The following is a 27,938-nucleotide window of genomic DNA, read 5'->3' as shown; positions in this document are numbered from 1 at the left end:
TGGAGCTGGAGGTGGAGGTGGTGTATTGTGGTATGGGGAAGGCTGAGGGATCAACAGCTTTAGAAGGGGAGGTCAAGGGCACTCTTCTGGATTTTAGGGATGCACTGTGACTGAGAAATGATAAAAGCTCAATAAATATGTGTCACTATCATTATCTCCAATTATGTATCTTTCAAAACTGGTAAGAGAGCCCTACGGGAGATCTTTGGGGGAGGGGGAAATAGATTGTTTTTTGGTGGGGCAATATTGGGATTTGAACTCAGAGTACAATGCTTGCTAAGTAAGTACTATACAATTTGATTCATGCTCCCTTTGGCTTTATTTTTCAGATGAAAGTTTTATACTTTTTCCCCAGGGCCAGCTTCAGCTCTCAATCTTTTGTCTCCCGCATGGCTAGGATTATAGAAGTGTACTACTACATTAGACCTTTTGGTTGAGACAGGGATCTTGCTAACTTTTTGTTGGGATTGGACTCAAATTTCAATAATCCCAGAGTTACTATGATTACAGCCACTGTGCCTGGTCCAGAAAAATAGATTTCTTGTGACTGGTTTCATAGCATTAAGAAGTTCCATGAGCCATCCTGAAGATGTTTCACATAAACTCCTTGAGATCATGTGAAAATGTTTTGAGTATGTGTAAGTACATGAGCACTCTTCTGGGAAAAGAGGATGCACGGCTTTGATGTTTCTCCTACGACAGGCTGAAGGATATCTGGGTGGTGGTTAGTTCCATCCCCCAGAACCATGTAGCAAGTATATATATATATATATATATATATATAGAGAGAGAGAGAGAGAGAGAGAGAGAGAGAGAGAGAATATATATACTATATATATACTGTTTATCTTCTAAAAAGAAACCACAGAAATAAGTTTCTCTAAGGAAATGTGAGCCAAACAAAGTGAATGAGCATTGTAACCTGAATGGGGACGTCCTGGTGGGGTTGGCTCACAAATAGGCCAGTGAGCTGACTGATGGACACAAGGGACACAGACAGCCTGTCCAGTGGGTCCACACCATCCAGGGTCCACTTCCCAACAGTTCTATTGTAGAGCCCAGCTGTAATCAGAACTACACTGGTAAACCCTGGAGCTTCAGAAGGGAGAAATGGAGCAATGACTACCACAGAATGTGGTAAGCCTGGCTCCACCTCTTTGTCTAGCACGGGGGTTCAGGCCACTTGTTGGGGGAGTTGGAACTTGTTCTGGAAACTCAAAACAACTCTGCGGGGCAGTGAAATAACAAATAAGACACAATGTGGAAAACACCACTGGTTCAATTTAAGCTGAATTTTGAACATTTTCTTTCTCTCAAAAGAAAGCATCATAATCAGGGGCTGCAGGCAGATGCTGGGCCAGAGGCCCTAGTGGCCCACTGACCTGACCTGAGAGGTCTCTTGGGCCTTAGAGCTCAGGGAAGCCTAGCTCCTAGAACATTCACACCCTGACATGCTGGACATAAAATAACATCTCTTCTCATTAAAACAGCCACTCATGCCGAACAAATGTACCTGAGAGAAAACTGCTTGTGGCTACTAGAAGTACTTAAGGCCCAACCTGCCTGGAGAGCTCTTGATCCATACCAGCTCGTACTTTTTTTTTTTTGGGGTCCGGTCGTGGGGTCTGAACTCTGGGCCTCAGCGCTGTCCCTCAGCTCTTCAGCTCAAGGCTAGTGCTCTACCACTTGAGCCACAGCACCATTTCTGGCTTTTTTCTACTTACGTGGTGCTGAGGAATTGAACCCAGGGCCTCATGCATGCGAGGCAAGCACTCTACCACTGAGCCAACTTTCCAGCCCTCCAGCTCATACTTTTTAGGTGAAACTATGGATCTAACTTCTGGAAATTCTCCTCTTCTGCCAATTTCTAGCGCAACTTGCAAGACAGAATTTATTTTTTCTTAAGCTGATTTTCTTTTATTGTCTCTCTGCTATAGGAAAACTCAGGAATAGCATGAGACTGCTATTCTTTCAGCCCTTGCCTCTATGATTTTGCAACACAAAATGGGCTGAGTGGTACTGTCAGTGTACACTTCTCACTACCGGTGGCTATACCACCCCCAAGTCAGTGCTCCCCAACCTGAATAGTCTAGTGACTTAAACAAGAGTTTCATCCTTTAAAACCTGAATCTCAATACATCCTCTCTGCTTCTGAGACCAGGAAGTGACTGGAGACTTATTTTGTGTCTCCTATATTTAGGAATATTTCATTCTTACAAACAACTGTAAAATATGCACCAGTAAAAGTCTTATTTCCAAAGAAAACACAATAGTCATCAGAGGAAAGTGAAACCTGTAGAAGTTCTAAGTTACCCAGAGCTGCATCATTCTAGGTGGAAGAACAAGGGTAACGGAGCTGTATGGCTGGACTGTTCGCACTCTCTTGAGCTGCCTTCCCTCCCGGCTTCCCAGGCAGTGGCCTGGCTAACCAGCCTCAAAACAATTACTTACCATTCATTACTGTCTCTCAAATGTAAAAGACAGTAGCATGGAGCCAATGACTCTAAATACTGTGTCACACCACTTCACTATGCTTTTCCCAGTTAAAATTTGAAAGGCTACTCAGAATGTCCCAGTAGTTGAGAGTAATATTTTATTTACAGGGGTGACACATTGAGATCTATTTTAAATCTGTAAGTAGACAACAAATTTTAAATATTTTTAATGTGATAGCTAAAATGATTGGTGACAGATTTTTTTCAATATCGTAGAACTTAAAAATGGCAATTTATGCCTTTTATAAAATCTTGTAATAAAATTTATGTCTTGAAATAAAATCAGTGATGGCTTTTTTTTTTGTTTTGTTTGTTTTTAAAGGACTTAGGCATACCTTTGGGAATTACCTACATCCTTGCAAAACTCTTAATTTTTCTTGTGAAGCTGTCCTTTTTAATCCACCTGCCTGTGAAAGCAGATGGCTCTGAACTTGGCAACAGAGGAGACCTACCTTCATGGTTCCTACCAGAGACTAGAACCTCAAACATCATCAGTATGTGTAATCTCTATATCTTCCTTCATATTTATTTTATTTTATTTATTTATTTATTTTGTTGGTCGTGGGGCTTGAACTCTGGGCCTGGGTGCTGTCCCTCAGCTCTTCAGCTCAAGGCGAGCGCTCTACCACTTGAGCTACAGCGCCACTTCCGGTTTTCTGGTGGTTTATTGGAGATAGGAGTCTCACAGTCTCTCCTGCCCGGGCTGGCTTTGAACCGCGATCCTCAGATCTCAGCCTCCTGAGTAGCTAGGATTACAGGCGTGAGCCATGTGGACAAAGTCAGAGCAGAGAAAGCTACAAACTTAAAAAAACACAGTTCTAGAGAAAAACACAGTTCTACAGCCTGTCATTGTGTTCCACAGGCCTACAGCAGGAAGCCTGAAGAGTGCTATGAAGCTGCTTGTGGTGTAGTCTAAGGAGGCCAACAAGAAGTCCCTTGTATCTCAAGAGGCTCCGAAAGGAAGAACTGCTAAAGAAGGTTTCATAGGTCACAATGCCTTACCTGTGTGTGGACTTCAAAAAAAAAAGCAAACGATATAATTTCAAACTTTCAAAAAATTGTAAGAACAGAACAAGCAATCCACACAGTTCATTATGAAAATACACACGTTATTTACATTTTCTCCATTTCTTTTAGTTTATTCATCCTCTCTCTGTTGTATATGCATATATATTTCACCTGAACCAGCTGAGAATATGTTGGAGATGTAGAGTATTTTTCTGAATACTTTAGTGTACATATCCTTAGACATTCTGTTATACTCAACCATAGCATAATTACCAACATCAGGACCTCTAGCTATGACAAAAATACTATTGCCTTATCTATACTTCGTATTCAGACTCTGCTCAACAATAATTTTTACGTTTACTAATGTGTGTGTGTTGTGTGTCTGTGTGCATGCATGCACTTGCACACATGCTCGGTTACTAGGGCTTGAACAGGCTCCACGCTTTCTCACTCAAGGATAGTGCTCTACCACTTGAGCCACAGCTCCATTTCTGGCTTTTTGGTGGTTAACTGGAGATAAAAGTCTCATAGACTTTTCTGCCCAGACTGGCTTCAAACTGTGATCCTCAGGTCTCAGCCTCCAATTACAGATGTGCTAGGATTGCAAACGTGCATTACAGATGTGCTAAGGTTACAGACATGAGCCACTGGCACCAGGTGCATCTACTCCTTTTCCAGTCTATGATTTTGTTCATGATCATACAATGCATTAAAGGTCATCTATCTTTTGTGTGGAACTTACTTTCTTGTTTGAGCTTGGTTTCTTTGAAGATGACAGGCTTTCTCTATTATGTGGACCAACTCTCAGTTTGGGCTTTATATGACGATTTCTCAGGATCAGATACAGGTTATAAATTTTTGGAACAAATTCTATGAAATGCCAGGCACTGGAGGCTCATGCCTGTGTTCTAGCTAGTCCTGAGGTAGAGACTGGGAGGCCTGAGTTTGAGGCAAAAAGTTCCAGAGAATTTCAAATCAACCAAGAGCTGGATATGGCACAGCAGGACTGAAAGGCCTGAGGGAAAACCAAGACACTCACTCAAAAACAAAACCAACTAACCAAACAACAACAAAAGCAGAAAAAAGGCTGAAAGCATGGCTAAGTCCTTAGTTCAAACATGTATCACCAAAAAAACCCTAAAACTACCATGCCAAGAGTATTTTATATGCCATATATGAAAATAGAACACTAAAACTGGTTGAAATCATTTCAAAAAGGTTAGAGGAGATGAGCGAGAATGGTGGACGGGTGAGTTTGATCGGGCACTTTGTATGCATGTATAAAACTGTCTCTGAACAACTAATATGTGATAATAAAATAGTTTCACAATACCAGAGAAATGATTTTTAACACCCCTGTGTCGTATCAGAAAATATGGATGTTAGTTTTTTCTACCACTGGTATTCACTTTGATTGTGTGGTTAATGTACAGTCATTAACGTGGTGTCTGCCAGCTTTCTCTATTGTGAAGTTACTATGTTTTCCTTCAGACTGTGGCGAATTGTGGAGAAGGGAAATACAGACTATATAAAAATATCCTGTTCTTCATCAAATTCTCACCCACTGGTTTTGGCGGCATCAGGTGGTGATTTCGTAACTCCATCATTCCTTCTCTGTGGCAGCACTTGAGGAAGTTTCGCTTTCCTCCACCCCCACTGATTGCACTTTCTTCTTTCTGCCACACAACAAGATGTTCTAGTTTCATCTTGTACTTTTCTAGGCTTTCTTTTAATACAAACACCATCGATGGATCACTTTCTACTAGGCTGGCACTAAGCACTTCATAGACATCACTCCATTTAAGTCCACAACGCCACAGGAATGACATACACAGGACAAGTGATATTAGATACTGCACCTAGGGTCCTCAGCTAGGAAATATCAAGATGATTTTCAGTAAGGGAACTCTGCAAACAGGGAAAGAAAAGAAAAATGTATGCACACAGAGGAGTATCATTACTTAGCTGGACTGCAGCATGGCTAGCAGAGTACAATAAAGGAAGACTGAGTGAGAAACACAGGCTGGATCAGACTGGTTTGAAAGTCTGACTACAGAGTTCAAACTGCAATGGTTAATTTTGATGGTCAACTTGATTGCATGGAGAAAAGTCTAGATTATTGAAGCATACCTGCAGGTGTGTCTATGCAGGTATTTCTTTTTTTCCTTTTTTTTTTTTTTTTTTTAATGCAATGGGGCTTGAACTCTGAGCCTAGGTGCTGTCCCTCAGCTCTTCAGCTCAAGGCTAGCACTCTACCACTTGAGCCACAACGCCACTTCTTGTTTTCTGGTGGTTAATTGGAGATAAGAGTCGCACAGACTTTCCTGCTTGGGCTGGCTTTGAACCGTGATCCTCAGATCTCAGCCTCTTGAGTAGGTAGGATTACAGGCATGAGCCACTGGCACTTGGCTTATGTGAGTATTTCTAGAGAGGATTACGGCATAAGGGTTCTGACCTAAACAATGGTTTAATCCATTGCTGAGTTCAAAATATGAATAGACTACTGGGAACTGGAAACTATTGGAACTGTGGGTGGTGGGACCTGGTTGGAGAAAGCAGGTGTCTGGGATGTGCCTCTGAAGAGTGTATCTTGACCCTGACCCTTTCCTGCTTCTTCTCTTTGCTTGAGGCCCAGAGTACAAACCCCAAGATGGTGGAGAAAGAAAATTTCTAGAAGAGCAAAGTGGGAATGATTTAAGAAGTACCCCTGTGGATAAGCACTGAGCCCCTCAAAGTGGGTGGATTAAGCCACTGAATTTAGAGTACTTTGGATATGGAGAAAGAACTAACAGATATACCACTACATTTTATATCAGGCTTGAATGACTTACTCAAAACCACCTGTTTGTTTCTAGTACCATCTCTGTGGGCCTCTAGCCATCTAACCTTACTATTGACTTATTTTATGTAGGATCAATATTCATATTTATTTACGCATACTCTATTTCAACACCCCATTTCTTTCCAAGGTGGAACCTTCCAGCTAATTAAACCATTTTAACACTCTAGCTGAGAATATCTATCTGGCCTATGAATTATTCATAATTACTTAAAAGCAGAGAAGTTCCTGCAGTTTCTATCTAATCTGTCACACCAGCAACTATGATGCACATGAACCATTGTTACCATCTCAGCAGTATTACCACCCTTCCAATTTCTGAGATGAAACTAATACTCAAAAGTGAAGCTTCAATGTTTTAAATATCTTTTAACTCCTTTTGAAAGGATGACTCATGACAATTGGGGTAGCATTCATTAGAGAAAATGATCTTTAGCATCACCTTTATAAATACTTTTAAAACATCCTTCTTTAATGTCTGAATTCTACTGATTATCACTCAACATGTAGTCATAGACGAGCTGTTTCGAAAAATCATCACTAACAGAAACCAAGGACTCTATAAGAGAAGATGTTTTTTAATACATTATTTTCCCATAGAGAATTCCCATCCATTTTTGTTGAACATGAATTTTAAGAAAGAATAGCTCAAAATGTTTTATGCCTCTTATAAGACATAAGGTAAAGCTTTAAAAGGTTATAAAAGTAGGGTAGGGTTGGGCTGAGAAGGTGGCTCAGTGGTAGAGCGCTTGCCTTGCATGCATGAGGCCCTGGGTTCGATTCCTAAGCACCACATAAGCAAAAAGGAAAAAGCCAGAAGTGGCGCTGTGGCTCAAGTGGTAGAGCACTAGCCTTGAGCTGAAGAGCTGAGGGACAGCGCCCAGGCCCAGAGTTCAGGCCCTATGACCAGACCAAAAAAAAAAAAAGTAGGGTAGGGTAAAAGCTTTAAAAGTCTGTAAAAGTTATATGGTGTCCATGTTTTAAGATTCAGAAAAAATATAAAGAAATATAAAGAAAAAAATCCATCAAAGCCATATGATGCCCTAAGACATAAATTAAAACAGATTCTAAAATGACGTTAATGCTGTATGTAACTTAATGAACATGGGTTTAGAGTAAAGGTCAACAATTTATAACCCATAGGGAAAATCCAGTACACTGCCAGTTCTGTAGGTAAAACTTTATTTGAATCCCACCACATTTACTAGTTTACTAGTATCCATGGTTAACCAAGCTTAGAGGCCTGCAAAACTTGAAATATTTACCATCCTGTCCATTTCTTGTGAGGAAAAAGTACTGCCTACTGATCTAGAGAACAGTGGATAGTGTATAAACAAGTTGAAGACAACCAAACAAAGCACACAGGGTAAACAGCCACACACTCAGTTCTTTTAGAAGTGCTTGTCTATTGCGTAGCTGCTACTAAAAGCAAATGTCACAAGTAAGCATCTGGCAAAGCACTGTGATCATAATTACCTTACTCAGAAAAGTCTATGCTAACCAAGCAATTTTTATGCCACTAGAATAAGCTCCATCTAGCACTCTGTACTGAGCCATGAATACCAGTAGGAGCTGATGGCAACTGAGTCCTAAATCGAGTCTACTCTCAAGACATCTTTAACAAAACATCAAGAATGACTATAAAAGTCTCTGGACCTACTCTCTAAGCAAAACTACAGGCAGAGAAAAGTGGTATACAAGACATCATGGGTCAGGCTGAAAAAGCACAGAGCAGGATATAAGCACTGTGGGAAGATGATAACATACCCTCAGATAGCAAAGTACAAAATTATCAGAACATGATCAGTTGCAAGCTATGGTGGAAGAGAAGCCCCTATTTAGAATAGCAGTACATGAAAAGATACTTAAGATTGACTTAATAAGAAACACGGATAAAAAGAAAATGTTAAAATAACCCTGAATATCTACAAAGTGATTTCCATATAAAAAGATTCACCATGTTCCCGAACAAGACTAACCAATATCACAAAAACATCACTTCTCAGTGAATTTTTAATGGTAATCTTTAAAAAAAAAAAATCTAATGTGTTTTTTTTTTCTCAGAGACCCAAACAATTTGCTTTTAAAATTCACATAGAAGCTGGGCATCGGTGGCTCATGTCTATAACCCTAGCTATTCAGGAGGCTGAGATCTGAGGATCGCAGTTCAAAGCCAGCCCGGGCAGGAAACTCTGTGAGACTCTACTCTCCAATAAACCACTCAGAAAACGAGTTATGGTGCTATGGCTCAAGCGGTAGAGCGCTTGCCTTGAGCTGAAGAGCTGAGGGACAGCACCTAGTTCCAGAGTTCAAGCCCCACAACTGACAAAATAATAATAATAATTAAAACAAAATAAAATTCACATAGAAAAACAACCAGCAGAAGAACCTTCCACAAAGCTCTGAATATAAGCAATGAAAGACAAGGGTCAAAGTAAGGACCAGCCTTACCAGAGAGCAAAACATACTGTAAAACCATGGCAAGATAAAACAGCATGGTACTGGCACATGATTCAGCAAACCAAACAGAACAGAAAGAGTGACGTAAACATATACAATAAAGGACAAGCATAGACTTTTACTATATAATTTGAAAAAACTAAGCGGCTACTTATGGATCCTTATTTCACGTCAGACTCCAAGAAAAATTCTCCATGTAAAAACTAAAACCACACAAGTTATAAAAGAAAAAAGGCAGTGAATTTCTTTGTCCTTTCCCCTTCCTCCCACCCCACCCCTCTTCCTTTTTTCAGTGTTCTTCTAGTTGAGCCACAACTCCATCTCTGGCTTTTTAGTGGGTAATTGGATATAAGACTCTCACAGACTTTCCTGGCTTAAGTGGGCTTCAAATTGTAATCCTTAGCCTCCTGAGTAGATAGGATTACCAGTTGGATTCCTTTTGAGAGTAATGAAGGTCTTAAGAGTAAGAGAAGAGAAGGTCATCTTAAGAGTAGAAAAGGTCTTTCAAGGGCTGGGAAGGTGGCTCAGTGGTAGAGTGCTTGCCTTGCATGCATGAGGCCCTGGGTTTGATTCCTCAGCACCACATAAGAAAAAAGCCGGAAGTGGCACTGTGGCTCAAGTGGTAGTGCTATCCTTGAGCTGAAGAGCTGAGGGACAGCGCCCCACAACTGGACCCAAAAAAAAAAAAGAAAAGGTCTTTCATCTATGATGCAAAATACATAAGCCATAAGAATAATTTTAAATGTAAATTCTATAAATAAATTTAAATTTTTTTTTTTTTTTTTTTGGTCGGTGGCAGGGCTTGAACTCTGGGCCTGGGTGCTGTCCCTCAGCTCTTCAGCTCAAGGCGAGCACTCTACCACTTGAGCTACAGCGCCACTTCCGGTTTTCTGGTGGTTTATTGGAGATAGGAGTCTCACAGTCTCTCCTGCCCGGGCTGGCTTTGAACCGCGATCCTCAGATCTCAGCCTCCTGAGTAGCTAGGATTACAGGCGTGAGCCACCAGCGCCCGGCTAAATTTAAATTTTTACATTGTAAAAACAAATGGAAAAGGTGGCAGTATTTACAATGCATATCACATTGTCTCTGAAATTGAGAAGAAAATATGTGCAAATGGTACAAATAAAATTCTCAAAAAAACACAAATGGCTCCTTCAGGATATAAAGAGAGACAGATGGATTACACCCCTGTAATCCCAGCACTTAGGAAGCTGAGGCTCAAGGATCACAAGTTCAAGGCCAGCCAGGACCAAACAAAAAATTGAAAGGGAGAACAAAGATATAAAAAGATGTTCAGACTCCTTTAGCAGAAGAAAATAAAAATAAACTTAATTCTATAATGTGGCATTACTCCTCATCTGATAAGGATAAACATCTAGAAGTTTGGAAGTATGCTCTAGAAGAGCAGACACTCTTATCCAATATAGATAAACATTTAAGTAAAATGTTCAAACATCTATGGGAGGGTATTTGGAAATCAAGCTTGTTGTTTGTTTTTTCACACACAAGTAGAAAGTACACACAAGCTGAGAATAGGAGGGTTGTGGTTCATGGCCAGCCCAGGCAGAAGAGTTCTCAATACCTTTTCTTAACCCATTACTGGGCACAGTGGTGCATGCCTGTTTTTCCAATATATGTGGGAGGCTGAGATTGGAAGGACTGGGGTACCAGTCCAGCCCAAGCTGGTTTGTAAAACTACATCTCCATGGAGGGAAGCTGGATGCAGTGGCATACATCACAGCAATACAGGAAGCCTGAAAACAGGCAGATCTTACCTAACCTTGCCATATCCTAAAAGTGATCAGTAGAAGTGTGGCTCAGTGGTAGAATACCAGACTCACAAGCACAAAGCCTGCATTTTGAACCCTAAAACTGCAAAAGAAAAGAGAAGAAAAAAGGAAGGGAAAGGAAAAGGGAAAGGGAAAGGGAAAGGGAATGGGAAAAGGAAAGGGAAAGGGAGGGGAGGGGAGGGGAGGGGGGGGGAGGGCAGGGGAGGGGAGGGGAGGGGAGGGGAGGGGAGGGGAGGGGAGGGGAGGGGAGGGGAGGGGAGGGGAGGGGAGGGGAGGGGAGGGAAGGGAAGGGAAGGGAAGGGAAGGGAAGGGAAGGGAAGGGAAGGGAAGGGAAGGGAAGGGAAGGGAAGGGAAGGGAAGGGAAGGGAAGGGAAGGGAAGGGAAGGGAAGGGAAGGGAAGGGAAGAAAAAGCAAAAAGCGATGTGTATCTAGGCTGGCCATATACTGATTGATAGGGAAGCTGTATGAGCCCAGGGATGAGACTCAGGTCTTTTGAACTTTAGTATGCCTTTTGGTGGTTCTCGTGAAATACCCTCAGACTGCCAAGAAATGGAGAATGAGAGGCCATATGGACAAGCACAATGGCCTAGCCAACAATCACCAGGCATGCCCTGGTTCTTCCAGTCCAGCTAACTTTCCAAGTACAGTACATGAGTGAACTGCCGCTACACCAGCAGAGAACTGCCCAGCCACCTCAGAGTGAGAAAATAAATCAATACATTTTAGGTGGGCTGTTTTACCCCCCTAAGGAACTTCTGCAACCAAATATTAAATAAAATAAAAATTTTTTAGCTGGGAAAGGTAGTCATCAACTGAAAAAAAAAACCCTAGTAAAAACATATGCAGGACACTCACTTTGTAGGATGTATAGTATTAACAGAGACATGCAGATGCTTGACTTTTGCAAGGGTAAGTCAAAAAACTCCTGAGTTGCCAGTACAATTAATACAGCTAATGTACTGAACATCACAGCTTAGTGGCTTAGTGTTCTTATAACTGTCTTTGGCTGTTGGTGCTGTGGTCTTGTGGCTGTCTAAGAGCTGTGGTTAATGGATCAGACCAGTGCAGCTAGGCCAGGGAAAGACCAAAATTCAAATATTGAAGTACAATTTCTATTGAACATATATTGTCCTCACACTATCCTAAAGATGAAAAACATAAGTCAAATCATTTTAAGTCAGAGACTATCTGTATTAAATAATCAGATTTTGTGTTAGTTTTGCTTTCTGTAGCTTCAGCATTCATATACACAGACTTTGCAATAATGGAGCAACCTGTTTTTAAATATCTACAGTGCTTAGTCATTAAGACAAAATGTCCTCGGGGCACTGCAGTCAGGACCTGTAAATCCATGCTATCACCTCACAGAAACACTGAAAAAAGTCAATCAATACACCTTTAGGGATTGTTATGGGCAAGACTGTATCACCCCCAGATTCATATGTCGAAGTCTTAACTTCCAATGCCTCAGCACTGGAGTATATCTGGTGTTAAAATAAGCCATTAGGGTCATGTCTATAAAAAGAGAGCTAGGGCACAAAAGGAGATACCTGGAACACACACCTACTGAAGAGTGACCAGGTGACAAGGCAGCACCCACTGCAGTTCTAGAGGGCATTGTAATACATATATGCATAACAAAAGAGCATAGACCAAATGGTTAACATGAAATCGTCAATGGTAGTTTGCGACTATTCAATACTATAGGCACTGCCATTTACTTCTAGAAGGACCAGATAATGATCTTACTTGACTGTTTCCTTCAGCCCAAACCTGTACATCCCTGAAAACATTTAAAGTACAGTCATGTCCCACTGCACCATGTAGTTCTTCTCATGTGGATGAACACTGCTCTGAGAAGACAGACCTAATAAAACAACTATTTGTTACGATTCATAGTGATGTGCAAAGATAAGCACACACATTTCATGTTGAAAAATTTTTGATCCAGAGCAGTACATAATGTTCAAGGAAACGTCACTGTGAAGAGGAAAATCAGCACCCAAACATTTCATTTAAGAGTGAAGTACGTTGTCTATTGAGTGAGCTACAAATCAAAAGACGCAAGGAAAAATGTTCTTATGTAGAATGTGCAAGAACTGGCACTTACCTAAAATGAGATGAAGCTTGGTTTCTGTCTGGAAAGCATAGTGCAATGTCACCAAAAATGGTGACTGCCTAATGTGCTCCAGAACCTGCCGTTCTGTCCTTGTGTGCTCTGTAGTTTTGGCCTTTTGAACTATTGTTGCCTTTTTCAAAACTTTCATGGCATACAGCTTTCCAGCATCATGACCACTTATTTTACGAACTAGGAATACTTTTCCATACGCTGAAAAGAAAAAGAAAAAGAAGAATTAAATGCTACACTAGCAGAATGTAATTTGTGGAAATATATTTATTTAACGCTCATGCACACAAAAATGTTCTTTAAAAGCACCATTGATTCTGTTTCAAATAGCTCTTTGATAATTTTTTTCGGTTTCATAAATAGTAGATTTCTTAGCCTTGTATATTTCTTAGTCTAGCCCTCAGTATTTACAGGTCTGGCTACTACTGACAGTTATGCTTTCTCTCTTTAAATGTGATTTTCTCCTCAAGATTTTCAGCTAGAAGAAGTTGTTACTATAGTCAGATAATCACAGTCCAATTGTGGAAAAGCTAGGACATTTTAGACATCACATAAAGTCGCTAGGTCTCTAGCAAATATATAAACATTAGTATGTGTATATACATATTTGTGTATGTATATATTTGCTATTGATGTAAAAAAAATGAAGACAGTGCTCAGTTCTTTTTCTTTTCTTTGGTAGTACTGGAGTTTGAACTCAGCACTCTGCCACTTGAACCACATCTCCAGGCCTCTTTCCTTTAGTAACTTTTCAGATAGGGTCCTGCACTTTGTCCAGGACTGACCCCAGACCTGAATCCTCCCATCTATGCTGAGATGTGGGTATTGTTAACTTCCCTGCCCAAGCTGGCTGGGCAATAACCATAATCCTCCCCATTTCCATCTCCTGAATACCTGGGATGAAAGGTATGCATACACCCCCAGCCCACACCCAGCTCAAGATGATGTTTTGTAAAAATCTCATCCTCTCATATAAAACAAGTACCTGAAGTATTCCTCAAGATTTATCTTTAAAAATCTAAAGCAATATAAAATGACCTTATGTAAATAGATCCTTAGCTGGGTGCAGGTGGTTCATACCTATAATCATAGCTACTCAGGAGGCTGAGATTTGAGGATCATTGGTTCAAAGTTAGCCTGGGCAGAAAAGTCTGACTCTATCGTCAATAACCACCAAAATGCCAGGCTGGCGATGTGGCCCAAGTGGGAAAGTGTGACCAAGAGAAAAAAAAAAAAAAAAGCCAAATGAGAGTATGAGGCCAAACTCAAGTCCCAGTGCATACTAAATAGTCTTTAGATTTAATAAACATTAAAAGACTAAACTGTGAACAGTATAGACAGATACTTCTTAATATCTCTGAGCAATAGTTCATGTCTCAACAGGCCAACTTCACAACTCTTTTCGCAAAAACCCTGCTGGACAGAATCCTGTCTGTGGTTCCCCTCTTCCAGGTACAGGAATGGACCCATGCAGGCAGGATCTGTGCTTCACTGGGCAAAGCAGTGTCTCTGCATTTATTTCTAGGCACAAAGAAAGGCGAGAAATGAGAGGAGTCGGAGTAGGCAAAAAAAAAAAAAAAAAAAATCAAGAAGAAGGAAGGAAGAAGGAAGAAGTAGTTCCCTTGAAAAATGCTTCTTGGAATGGTTAAGCCAGTTATGCTCTGTAGAAGCTAAGATCTCTTGTACTCTATGTGATGCAGTTCAAATACTTTAGAACCTAGTCTTGGACCATGCTATGCCATGTCAGTGCTAAACTGTACTGGGGAGAGGAGACCAATGCTTGATAAGGAATTGTCAACACCAGGCCCTGTGCCAATCCCCTTCTCCTTACTGACTCATTTAATCTCTATCACAGACAATGACACTGGTACTTTTAGTAATTCAGCTTCATAAAGAAGCACAGAATAAAGGTTCACAAAGGTTTGCATCTGATAAATATTTATACTAAATACAGATTGAGACCTTAGAAAGGCAGAGGTAAATCAAAACAAGAATGGCAACTTTCAGATCCTAACAAAGCAACTTAAAATAAAAATGCAAAGGGGTATATCTGTTCAGAAGCCATGTAAAGCTAGGAAACATTCTAATAAGTTTATCTTCTAACTATGTACACTGGCAGACAGTGAAATTGTTAGGCAGCTGTGTAGCTTTTATGTTCCTTATATACACACGGCACTTACCCTAAACTCTGCTCTCCCTGCAAGAATACTATGGGCCTAGAAATACCAGAATCCATTTATTTTCTCAAGATGGAAAATACTTTCCCTGTCACCACTGAAATATGGCATTCAGCTCTTTCCTAGCACTCCATGTGTATCTTTCAACACGGGTGATTATATGACAAATGGCTGGGTGTTACTGTGTAACATCTAAGCACTTTAGAAATGTATTGTGAGGCACTTTATTTATTTATATTTTTTGCTGTCAATATCCTGTTTCCAGGAACACATTTATTAAAAGCAAACAGACAAACAAAAAATAAGGTTTGGCACATAGAATGAAAGATGTAAAAGCTGATTGTCTTTCCTACATGCAAATAGTATGATTTTCCAAAGATACTATAAATATTCATAAGAGGATTTGTGATCAGAAGTGACAGGTAAGCAAAGTAACTGGAAAACTGTATATGTAAATTGAGCTTTCAATATAGGATTACAAGTTTTCAATAAATGAGCCTATACAAGATGATTTTGTATCTCTAACACACATCCAGTATTCTACATTTTTCCACATACTCCCATTCTGTGAGGCACTTTAGATACATAAGAATCTATTTTATTTTACTGTTGGGTTGTGGAGCTTGAACTCAGGGTCTAGATGCTGTCCCTGAGCTTTTTTTTCCCACTGAAGGCTAGTGCTCTACTACTTTGAGTCACAGCTCCACTTCTGGTTTTTGAGTGATTAATTGGAGATAAGAGTCTCACCAACTTTCCTGCCTGGCTTGCTTCAAACTGGGATCCTCAGATCTCAGCCTCCTAAGTAGCTAGGATTACAGGTGTGAGCCACCAGCTCCCAGCAAGAATCTACTTTATTCTTAGAACATTCCAATAAAGGGAGGGAAATAATAATCCTCTATAGATGAAGAACTGAAAATACAGAAGAATTGGTCACTTGTTTAAGATCTTGATCTTACCTGTGCCCCTGTTGCTTCCATACATGACCTCAGCAACAAATGAAGGTAGATCTGAACATCAAACAAGTAAGAATGCAGGAGAGGTATTTTAACAATGGAATGGACTCAGTACTACTTCTTCTAAGACAAGGAAGTTTTACAAAATAGCCATGACTGATGGAGATTCTAAGTGGCAAAAAAAACAGTCTTTATACTAACTGCAAACAGGCTGATTTTTAATTTTCATTTGCTGGTCCTTCTACAGTCTCTGTACTTAGAGAAAAATATATTTACACTTCTCTAAAATAATTTTTAAAAATACTTAAAAACATTATCATGCCCTCTCCTATTCCTGAAGCCAATCTTACAGCAATTTGATTTTGAGAGCTCTCACCACTAGGTGGGGGTCACTGATAAATGCTATGGGTTTGTACATTTTTTTTTCTTTCATAACTTTCCTGTTTCTTTTTTAAAGGTTGTATTTTACTCCAAATAACCCTTAAGTAGCACAAGGTGTTAATGTACATTGATTGCTTAAATAATTAAAAGTCATCTTATTGTCACATTACTATAAGGTCAAGTAATAGTTAATGTCCTTGTCTGATGATAAAGTCCAAACATTTCCCAGTATTTCAAATTAAAGACCATATATCCTGCCAATATAATTATATTCACCTATCAGAAGATGTCAGGAAAAAACTGTATGAAACTCACTAATCTCTTGCTTTTACTTCTAAGGTTGCCATAGTTGACATTAAAGCTAAGGTATTCTAACCACATGGTAAGTCAATATTCAAGGAGTGTCTCACAATGGTCCAAACATGTATTTCAAACAAAGTTCTTGCTTAGTAGTAGGCTACATGACTAAAGCATAGCTGCCTCCAACATCCTTGGTTTTGAAGCTCCCAAAGGCACTCATATTGCCAGGTGGGAAGAAGATACACTTGTTATTGGAGAAACCAGGAAAAAGACACCTCACTAGGTAACTGGTTTGTAGTTTAGGGCAGAGGGAGAAAGTGAAATGGTCTTATTGAACAGTGCCATCCACTCCAGAATGGCCTAGGTGTTTCTTAGTATTTTCAAAGAGGCCACCAACAGTAGAACTGGCCGCTATTTCTTTTTAGTTTGCACCTGCGTGACTGAGAGCTTGCCAGTATAGCCAAGCTCCTGGCTTCCATTCATGTGTGTGTATATTACTGAAGGGATCCTATTTTACAAACATTTTGGGGGAATTACAAAGACTACTGAAGTGAAAAAAGACAACAGTTCTAATGGAGGCCCTGAGATAGATATCTGGCAGCACTACAGTATTTTGTACTTAGGTGACAACACTGGCTTTACGCTTATCTGTATGGCACTATAATTTTTACATCAGCATGCCATGACATCAACTGCTTCACTACCAATCTTTACAAAAGTATTTCTATCTCTATGAATCTTATTATATTAATAAGAGCAGGGAGGACTACTTTTTGTGTTAGCAGACATCTATGACCAAGTGAATAAGGCCAATCTTTCCGTTCATGGCACTATAGACATCATTTTGGATGTTGCTAAAAATCCGTGTGATTTTAGAGCTAGCAGCCTTTCCATAGCAGAGAAATACATCAAGAAAACTATGTAAAAATTTCAAAACAGTGAAGGTTTCTTTTGTTCAAACTGAAATGTAGATTTATGGCAGAGTGTTGACAAATGCTGATAATGACCTCAGTAGCTTGAGGCACAGGAAGTAATGAAAGGACCCACATGGAGAAATTTCTGGTTCCTGGGAGTAGATCTCGTCCCAGCTTGCTTTTCTCAATGTAGGGCTCTTAATCCATTTACTATGATTCCCATTTATGAATCAAGATTTTATAACTCGATGCCAAAATAAAAAATTAAAACTTACAGCTTAGAAACAAACTATTCATGCTTCCATGTCAAAAAATTGTACAATTTCAAGTTCTTTTTTAAGCTAAGAGCAGCTTCTTGATGAAATTTACTTTGAACATAATTATACTTTATGTGTAAAATTTGAATTTATTAAAACTTCAAGACATAATCTTTAATCTTTAAAATAATGATGTTAATTGGTTAAAGTATTTTGAGAGTCTATCTGTAAAAGCATCAGTTCCCCAAGTGTTAGTTACGGTTTGGCTATGACATTTTACCTCATAGGCTAATGCACTGAGTACTTGGTCTCCAGCTGGTGGCACTATTTTGGGAAGTGGTAGAATCTTTGGGAGATGGGGCTGGGAAAGTGGCTCAGTGGTAGAGCACTTGCCTTGCATGCATGAGGCCCAGGGTTCGATTCCTCAGTACCACATAAGCAAAAAGAAAGAAGCCGGAAGTAGCGCTGTGACTCAAGTGGTAGAGCGCTAGCCTTGAGCTGAAGAGCTGAGGTACAGCGCCCAGGCCCAGAGTTCAGGCCCCATGACTAGACCCCCAAAAAAGAATCTTTAGGAGATGGGGCTTAGCTAGAGGTAATAGGTTATTGGGGTATTTCCTTGAAGACTATACCTGGTCTTCCGTTCCCTTCCTCTCTGTTTCCTTTCTACCATGAGGTAAGTAAACTCTACCACATGCGCCCATCACCATGATGTTCTGCCTCACCAAGGGCAGAATCGATAGAGCCAAGGACTATGACCTGAAGCATCTAAAACTATGAACCAAAAGAAAATAATACCTCCTTTCTAGCTGGTCTCTTGGGTGTCTGGTCACAGCTATGGAAAGCTAACTAACACAGAGAATACTTGTGCAGTGTAATTAAAAACATGCAAAACTTTGTCCATATATATGTCTACATGCACTATCCTGGAGGAAGCAGTCATGAGCCTTAAAGCGTTCAGAAGCACTGCTCAGAAGGCCTCTGCTTTTTGTCATTAAGGTGTTTAACTTGGACATGCTGTTCTCTCTGGGATCCTACTGACACATCTCCTGAGCCTATTGTTTTCTATCATTCAAACGCTTATTAATGCTGCTTAAAATTATATCCATTACATACACCTCTAATTGTCCTGTCACACTTTGAGATCATACCAAACTTAGCATTTAAACTATTGTACTTGAGCTTTTAGGAAAATAATACCAAGGAAATTCTCTTAAGTGCTTCTTCCACTTAGCCTTTTAGCCAGCCAACTCCCAAGATTGTGCCCCTCTTTCCTTTGGTAAACACCTGCTGCACCCCAAACACTGGTGAGTTGTTCACCCCCTATGTACTCCCTCCCCCAGGCTTCCCACCAGTCACTGATACTTGCTGCCCTGCAGGTTTATGCTTTTTACACGTTCTATTCTTATTATATACTGTAATTAAGTATTACATAAGCCACTGAAATGTGAATGCTGAAAGGATTAGATAACAAGCAAGTCACTTTTAAAAAGCAACTACTGAAAAATTAGGTGTGGGAGAAACAGGAGAAAGGTAGGGGAAAATTATGAAAATCTGTAAAGATTTTTGTACTCAGATTACTTTGAATGTATCTAGTTCTTAGTCCTTAAAGAATCTGAAAACTTGCTAGGCACTGGTGGCTCACGCCTGTAATCCTAGCTACTCAGGAGGCTGAGACCTGAGGACCACAGTTCAAAGCCAGCCTAGGCAGAAAAGTCCATGAGACTCTTATCTCCAATTACCCACTAGAAAACCAGGAATGGTGCTGTGGCTCAAGCGGTACAGCACTCGCCTTGAGCTGAAGAGGGCAGGAATAGTGCCCAAGCCCAGAGTTCAAGCCCTAACTACAAAAAAAAAAAAAAAAGAATCTGAAACTGTCCATTTTACGACACAGATTACAAATGTGGTTTAAGTAAAATAAACCACTGAGTATACACTTAACTCTGAAAGTCTTATGCCCACAACATCTGATGATTGGCAAATTATGTATTATTTGTAAAATTTTATGGGAAGAAAAATGTTCTAAAATGTGCTCTTTGTAAAACCATTCTCACCTGAGCCATCATTCGTAGATTCCCCAAAAGCACGACTGTCTTGTAAGAGAGACTCAAGTCACTTTGTGCATTGCGCCCTGCTCATCCTCCCACATAATCAGAACCTTGTAAAATGAACCGGTCATTCATATCAGTATTTCCAGCTAAGCCTCCCAGCTTGCTCCCATCCTCTACCTTTGCATGCTTTTTATGCTGTCAAAGAACTTGATACAAATATAACCCTTCTGATTCAAAACACTTCATTTCCCATTGTTATTATGATAAAGAACATTCTTAATATAACTAGATTTCTAAGTTAGCGAGCTTCTACCTATCTCCACTTTCCTATCATCTCAGTCACACTTTGATCCAATCACCTTATTTTAACTTCGCAGATTAGGACAAGTCTTCCTATTCCAGGCTCTCAGAACCCGATGAATTCATTTCTCTGTCATGGAAACAATCATAAATGTAATTCTGTATTTGTGTGATTGCTTCTTTGTCTAATATCCACTAGACTATGAATTTCTCAAAATCATGGCCCATTTCTGATTTTATTCACTTGTATTAGCAAGTGGAGCTCAAATTATGCTGACTGAATGGGAAAAAAAGAATACGCAAGTAAGCAAACAGGAAAACATCAGAAAAAGAAATACAGAAAGCACTGCCAAATACCCTCCTTTAGTGGAAGAATCTAGCAACTCAGATTTTTTAATATAAAGGCAGAGCTGGCCAACTCTGGACAATGGACTACCATGAAGCAATTTCTTTTAATTTTGATATTAAATCCAAGTCTTAGTTACATTCTCTGGTGAAAATGACCTCAAGAAACATAGTTGCCACCATTTTAGAACAGGAAAGCAGCTTAACATAGCAGCATCTATATATAGTCACCACTTTGTGACTACCCACAACTATGCAAAAACTAATTACAATGCCTGGCCACATCCATTGCTCACGTGTAATTTCACTTGTGGAAAGATCATCACTTCCCCACATATGATTTGTCCTGGATACTAGCTTCTGAAAATTAGTCCCCCTTCACATACCCACTTTTTCCACTATGGAACCTCATTGACTCTAGCACAGAGTTCCAGAAAAGGGATCAAGTAAGAAATATTCTATTAGATCTTAAATTTCACTTGTCATGCCCCTCAAAATTGGTATCCTTACTGGACGGCTCTGTGCTTCCTGAATGTATACAGTAACATTGTGGAAGTACTTAGCAACACTCCAGTCAACCCACCACCACTGAAAAGGATTCTTATTTTTTTTGGGGGGGGGGGGGTGTCTGGTCATGGGGCCTGAACTCTGGGCCTGGGCGCTGTCCCTCAGCTCTTCAGCTCAAGGCTAGCACTCTACCACTTGAGCCACAGCGCCACTTCCCGGCTTTTTTCTTTTTGATTATGTGGTGCTGAGGAATCGAACCCAGGGCCTCATGCATACAAGGCAAGCGCTCTACCACTGAGCCACCTTTCCAGCCCTGAAAAGGATTCTAAGAGAAGGAGTTTCACTTTGGATTACTGTAGCATAACCCACAACAAAAAGCAAAGACTATGAGTTCAACCAAGAAACTGGCTGGCCACGATTTTGTATTTCTAAGATTCAAGAAAAACGTATGACTAGACCTCAATCGAAAAGAACCTTTATTCCTCATTACAAGTAATTTTCTTTTTTTTTAATTAAAAAACCATTTTTATTGTGAGAATACTGTACACAAGTAATTTTCTAAACATAGCTTGTGTTAAGACAATCAACAGACAGTTCTGCATTTGCACTGTACAGAAGTTCTCCTCAGAAAGACATTAGTAAATTGAAGTTTCATTGTCTGTGTGACACTTTTTAGGGACTATATAAAAAAAAAAGCTGTGTTTCTGAGTTCAAACCCCAGTCCTACTCCCCTCAAAAAATAAACAAAATCAAATACACTAAAAATGTTTCATAAAACTGTTTCCTAACTTGATAGCTGAAGGTTGTAGTCTTGGTTCACTATATTTACAATTCTGCAAATAAAAGCTCAGGAAGAGATTAATATTTAAAAATTCCAATTCCAGTCAAAAGAAAATCAGGAATAAAAACTACATTTTATGGGGCTGGGAAGGTGGCTCAGTGGTAGAGCGCTTGCCTTGTATGTCTGAGGCCCTGGGTTCGATTCCTCAGCACCACATAAGCAAAAAGAAAAAAGCCAGAAGTGGTGCTGTGGCTCAAGTGGTAGAGCGCTAACCTTGAGCTGAAGAGCTGAGGGACAGCGCCCAGGCCCAGAGTACAGACCCCACAACCGGGCCCCCCCCCAAAAAAAATTACATTTTATGTTAAAAATGCTTCTTTTTCTATATATAGGCATATATGTGTATGAATATATGAATGTAAACTAACTGCATGTGGGAGGGGCATTTATAGGCAATGAGGAAGAATTTGGTACTCCATGCAGGGGTATCTTTTAGTAAGCTGCTGTGGTATTCCCAGCTAGTTTCCTTTGTGTTTTAGACCTTTCATTTGGGCATGATTTCTTTGCCATTTTTATTCTTTTCAAAAGCTGGACCAGAACGCTTTGGTTTTCTATTCACTTGAGACTAGAGAAACACCTCATGAATCCTAGGTATGCTATTTCTTAACTACTTGGACTTCAACAAAGTATTTCATGTGTTTGTGTCTAATTTTCTCATTATGGATAGTAACAATTTCCACATATGATTTGAAAGTTAAATAAGTTAATATATATTCTAGAATAGGGCCTGGCAGATAACAAATACTATATAAGTACTAGTGAAAAAATGTGTATCTTTGTGCTACATACATGCAAAAAGATATATTCAGAATTGTACCTATTTCTTGAAATGTATAATAGCCAAATACTTAAAAGATACAGTTATGGATTAATTTATATACCCCACCAAAAAACCCCACAAATTATATAGGTCAAGTATTTTCTTTTTTGCTTAAGTTCTTAATAACCTCAGAGTTAAATTTAGGGCTCAATTACAATGTCTCCTTTATTATAGATATCAGTAAGAACAATTTCATTTGAATTCAGCTTACAGTCTCTTTTCTATGTAGTTATTCATTCATTTTTCTCTTTGAAAACTCCTCATATCTCTTTTTGAAAATGTATCATCCTCAAAACACACTAAATATTATATGGAAGTTTCTCAAAAAGCTAAAAGTAGCACTACCTTATTATCTAACAATAGTACTCTTGAGCATATATCCAAAGGAATGTAGGTCAGGATACATCAGACATTTACACACCATGTCCACTGAAGCACTATTCACAAGAGCCATGCAATGGAAGCAGCTTCAATGTCCTACAACTGGTGAATAAATAAAGATTATGTGGCATATATACACAATGCAGAATTCATCAGCAATAAAGAATGACATTAAAAATACATATGCAAGATTTTATATATATACATATACATGTACACATACATATATACACACACATACATACATTTGTATATAAAACATGACTAATTCTTGGAGTGGCACAGGTGATGGGGAGAAGAGAATGACAGAGGGTGGATAATATAGAAAAACAATGTGTCTCTGTATGAAGATGGTATAAGAAACTAGTGAATAATAAAGGGATAAGGGAGATGTGAAGAGTGATAGAGGTGGAAAATTTGATTAAAGCATAATATATGCAAGTATGAGATACCTCAGTGAAATCCCTCTGTACAATTAATATATACTAAAAATTGAATGACAGGGATGTACAACAAGCTATGTTGGGCTAGAGAAGGGGAATGGAGAGAGAATGAATATAGTTGAAGCATTTTATATGCATATATGAAAATAGAAAATGGTTGAAATTGTCCTAAGAAGCAGGAGAGGAATAACCCATGTAGTTCATGAGGTGTTTCTCTAGTCTCAAGTGAATAGAAAACCAAAGCGTTCTGGTCCAGCTTTTGAGAAGAATAAAAATGGCAAAGAAATCATGCCCAAATGAAAGGTCTAAAACACAAAGGAAACTAGCTGGGAAAACCACAGGAGCTTACTAAAAGAAAATTCCACGACGGGCTGGGAAGGTGGCTCAGTGGTAGAGTGCTTGCCTTGCATGCATGAGGCCCTGGGTTCGACTCCTCAGCACCATATAAGCAGAAAAAGCCAGAAGTGGCGCTGTGGTTCAAATCGTAGAATGCTAGCCTTGAGCTGAAGAGCTGAGGGACAGCGCCCAGGCCTAGAGCTCAGGCCCCATGACTGGCAAAAAAAAAAAAAAAAAAAAATTACAAGAAAAGAAAATTCCATGAAAAACAAGGATTCCAGGAATGCTAGGAAACATATGCATAATTGATTGCTCTCTCTCTCTATATATATATATATAATATATAAAATAATCATGCTGCTTTGCCTACCTCAATAGTTGTTTTTTGTCTGTTGTGTGGGGCCTGAACTCTGTGCCTAGGCACTGTCCCTCAGCTCTTCAGCTCAAGGCTAGTGCTCTACCACTTGAGCCATAGCGCCACTTCTGGCTTTTTCTGCTTCCGTGGTGCTGAGGAATTGAACCCAAGGCCTCATGCATGCAAGGCAAGCACTCTACCACTGAGCCACCTTCCCAGCCCCAATAGTTGTATCTTAACTAGTGTAGTTAAGATGGTGACTTGTAGTATTTGTTGTTAGTGACTGGTAGGACCCCCACTTTCTAGTGGGTGTACCTATACCGCTGCTGCTGTGAGTGCTAATGGCCATAACTACCCTTTCTCTGGAGAAGGTAGATGGATGCCACTTAACCTAGGAGATTACATGCCACCAATCTCAACCTCACCTCAACTCAAGCAGCCTTCACTCTTGTCTAAAACTTTCCATAAGTTCAGGCTGAATCTAGAGTCCAGCTTAAACTCATGTTGTTTGGGCTCCATAGCTGTCCATTCTGGCTCTCATTTTCTCATGTAGCAATTTCTGCTTCTGACTAACATGACCTCATACAGCATCAATAAGACATAAAAACTATTCATAGTAGAGATACACTGTCAATCAACACTTTCATAGGAATCATCTTTTGTTTGCCACAAACATCACATCTGTAGGAATTACATAAACACTGTGGGCTTATACTAAAACATAAGACATAGTGGGTATACACAAATGCAAAATTATATATTTTTTGAATGACAATTTTGACAATTTAATGAACATATGATTTTAAATATGTTGTTTTAATGGGATACTCAGTTAAAAGAATAAGATGATAAATGATGACTAAATCATGAGACTATTTAAAACAACCTTTTACCATGACTCAACTAAAGTTGTTCCCTGTTATGTTACTACAAAGTGTCCTTCAGCTGCCTAATGCAATTTCCAGCACCCTCTAGTGGCAAATTACTCAAGAGAAATGAAATATATTTTCTTTGACAAATGAAATATGTTTCTAGAAAGTCTTCTGCAAGGGCTGGGAAGGTGGCTAAGTGGTAGAGTGCTTACCTTGCATGCATGAGGCCCTAGGTTCGATTCCTCAGCACCACATAAGCAGGGGGAAAAAAAGCCGGAAGTGGCACTGTGGCTTAAGTGGTAGAATGCTAACCTTGAGCTGAAGAGCTGAGGGCCCAGGCCCCGAGTTCAGGCCCACAACTGGACCCCCCCCCCCAAAAAAAAGAAAGTCTTCTGCAAAAATACTTTTGTTTTTAAATGGGGCTATTCTGTGGGAGAAGATAATTTAGAGTCTGGGGTCACTGGGTAAAGAAATGACAGCTACATTATGAAGGTGGTATTCACAGGTGAGGTGAGCAGCCCAAGGATAATGTCTATTTGGTAATCAGTATCTTCACCAAACAATTTCATAAGACTTGCTGCGGATTAAATGGAGAAAAAAAAGAAAGCATGTTTTAAAATAAAAGTGAACTTCTCAGGAGGGCCCCAGGGACACAAAAAGGTCAGACAGTATCATTAGACAACTACTGTATGCAAAACATTCTGGATTCCTGCACTTGGCCAATATTCATTCCAAGGTTTCAGGCACTCAGCTTAGACCCTTAAATTCAGATCCTTATCATTAAATTTGCAAGTTTATATGTAATACATCTTATAAAACTACTCACTGTCGGGCGACAGGAGTTCATACCTGTAACCCTAGCTACGCAGGAGGTTGAGATCTGAGGATCGCAGTTCAAAGGCAGCCGGGGCAGAAAAGTCCCCATAAGACTCTTATCTACAATTAACCACTCATAAACCTGAAGTGGAGCTGTGGCTCAAAATGGTAGAGCGCTAGCCTTGAGCAAAAGAGCTCAATGACAGTGCCCAAACCCTGACTTCAAGGCCTACAACTGAGAAAAACAAAACAAAATGCAAACTACTCACTATTCTATCCTCAGCACCCAGAACAGTACCTGCTTTTAAATCAGTACATCTGCATAAATGAATTGCAGACCATCAGGAATAAACTGAAGAATTTTAAATCAAAAAGTGTCTTTGCTGGGCAGTGGAGGCTCATACCTGTAATCCTATCTACTTAGGAGGCTGAGACCTGGGGACCACCATTCAAATCCAGCTTGGGCAGGAAAATCAATGAGGCTCTTTATCTCCAATAAACTACCAAAAGCCCAGAGGCAGAGCCTTGGCTCAAGTAGTAGAGCATTAGCCTTAAGCAAGCTCAGGAACAGCACCCAGGCCCTGAGTTCAAGCCTGAGGACCAGCACGTCACACACACTGTGTCTTAATCAAATCAAAACTTCATAAAGATTACTTTGTCTTGATGTGGATAAGAGATTAACCAAGACTAGCTGTGAACAATATAGCCTAGGTAGAGAGTAGGCTATGTCAACTAAGCTTGTATAAGTACACCCTATAATGTTCACACAATGACAAAATCACCTAGCAATGTTTCCTAGTATGTAATCCTGCCATTAAGTGACAAGATTGTACTTGGACAGAAAGCAGAATGATCAAAAGGAAGGCTGCAAAGAAGAAAGGAAAAGAAGTAAAGTAGAATCATTATTCCCACTACTAACCTATCATCACAAAATGAATTCTGAAAGATAAACCAAAGATACTTCCTGGACTTCTAAGTATCAATGGAAAGAATAATGCCAGAGACAAGAGCAGACATGAAATACTCGTTAGGCCTATTATACCTCACCTAGGATTAGGTTATGGCAAGGGCAAAGGGCAACAGCACTGGAAAAAACACAAGAAAGATGATGCTAAGAGTTTACAATCTAGTCAACATGGAACATGCGAAAGAAAATTCAGAGAAGATTTCAGTTTTTGTTCTCTACAAAGGGTTCTAAACGAAAAGAATCCAGAGAACCAAGCAATTTTGGCAGGATCTAGATAGCTAGAAGAGGAGACGCACTGCAGATGGGAGAACAAGCTAAGGCAGGGCACAGGAGGGTGGGAAAGAACATCACTGCAGGGGAGACAAGACAATAAACTGGACTAGAAAGTAGGCGGGATATCAGGGGAGCAAAGGAAAACAGACAGGAAAAGCTGAAAGACAAGCAAGAATTTGAACTTGAATAATTAACTGGAAAAAAGCACTATATGTTCTTAAATAGGAGAACTGCATAATAATGTACTTATCTGAGGCTGCTATTATTTGTAACAGGATATAGTATAAAAGAGAAGAGAAAGCCTACAAAAGAAAACTATTTAAGAAACCTTTTGCAATAATCTATCTATACATTTGGTAAAATGAGCAATGGCACTTAGAACAGAACGCCTCCATCTGCCTCCCACACACACAAAAAAAAGGCGAAATCAAGAGTCAGTTTAACAGGAAGTCATAAAAGTTCATGAGACTAGAAATAAAGATACCAAAATACAGAAGAACCAAAAATTATTTCTAGCTTACGAATGTGACCAACAAATTAGTGATAGACTAAAGGAAGTAAAGCAGGTGAAAGAAATCAAGCTGCTGAATAGAAGATTATGAATAGTACATGCATTTAAGTATGAGATTAAAAAATAGTAGATCTTTTATATTCAAATATCCCACAAACTCTGCAACGTATCTGATAAATAGTATTTTTCTATTTCAGAATATATAAAAATTATCACAAATTTTCAGTTTCACTTCCAAAGAAAACCTCACATTACATATATAAGCTTTTCTAATACTGTAAGAAGTGCAGAAAAATTATCTTAAAAAGATAATGAAACTGTAAGATTAGTGGAGAAATTTTTGCAAACTGAGATTTTATTATATTCAGTATAAAAAAGTTTGTACCTACTCTATTTAGTCATCAAAAGTTGGATTTTAAAT

General features: G+C 39.5%; 1 protein-coding gene across 1 annotated transcript in view; it reads right to left on the bottom strand.

Annotated features, from left to right (window-relative positions):
* Rps6ka5 (ribosomal protein S6 kinase A5) overlaps positions 1 to 27,938 on the bottom strand; it is a 157,953-nt gene that overhangs the window by 73,587 nt on the left and 56,428 nt on the right. Inside the window, exon 3 of the mRNA XM_042692700.1 lies at positions 12,706 to 12,924. Coding sequence (XP_042548634.1) covers positions 12,706 to 12,924 — 219 coding nt within the window. The remainder of the gene's footprint in view (positions 1 to 12,705; positions 12,925 to 27,938) is intronic.

This window comes from Dipodomys spectabilis, unplaced genomic scaffold (assembly GCF_019054845.1).
Source record: "Dipodomys spectabilis isolate Male_0828 unplaced genomic scaffold, ASM1905484v1 ptg000157l, whole genome shotgun sequence".
In the NCBI taxonomy this organism is placed as follows: Eukaryota; Metazoa; Chordata; class Mammalia; order Rodentia; family Heteromyidae; genus Dipodomys; species Dipodomys spectabilis.
This window is presented reverse-complemented; position numbering and strand designations above follow the sequence as displayed.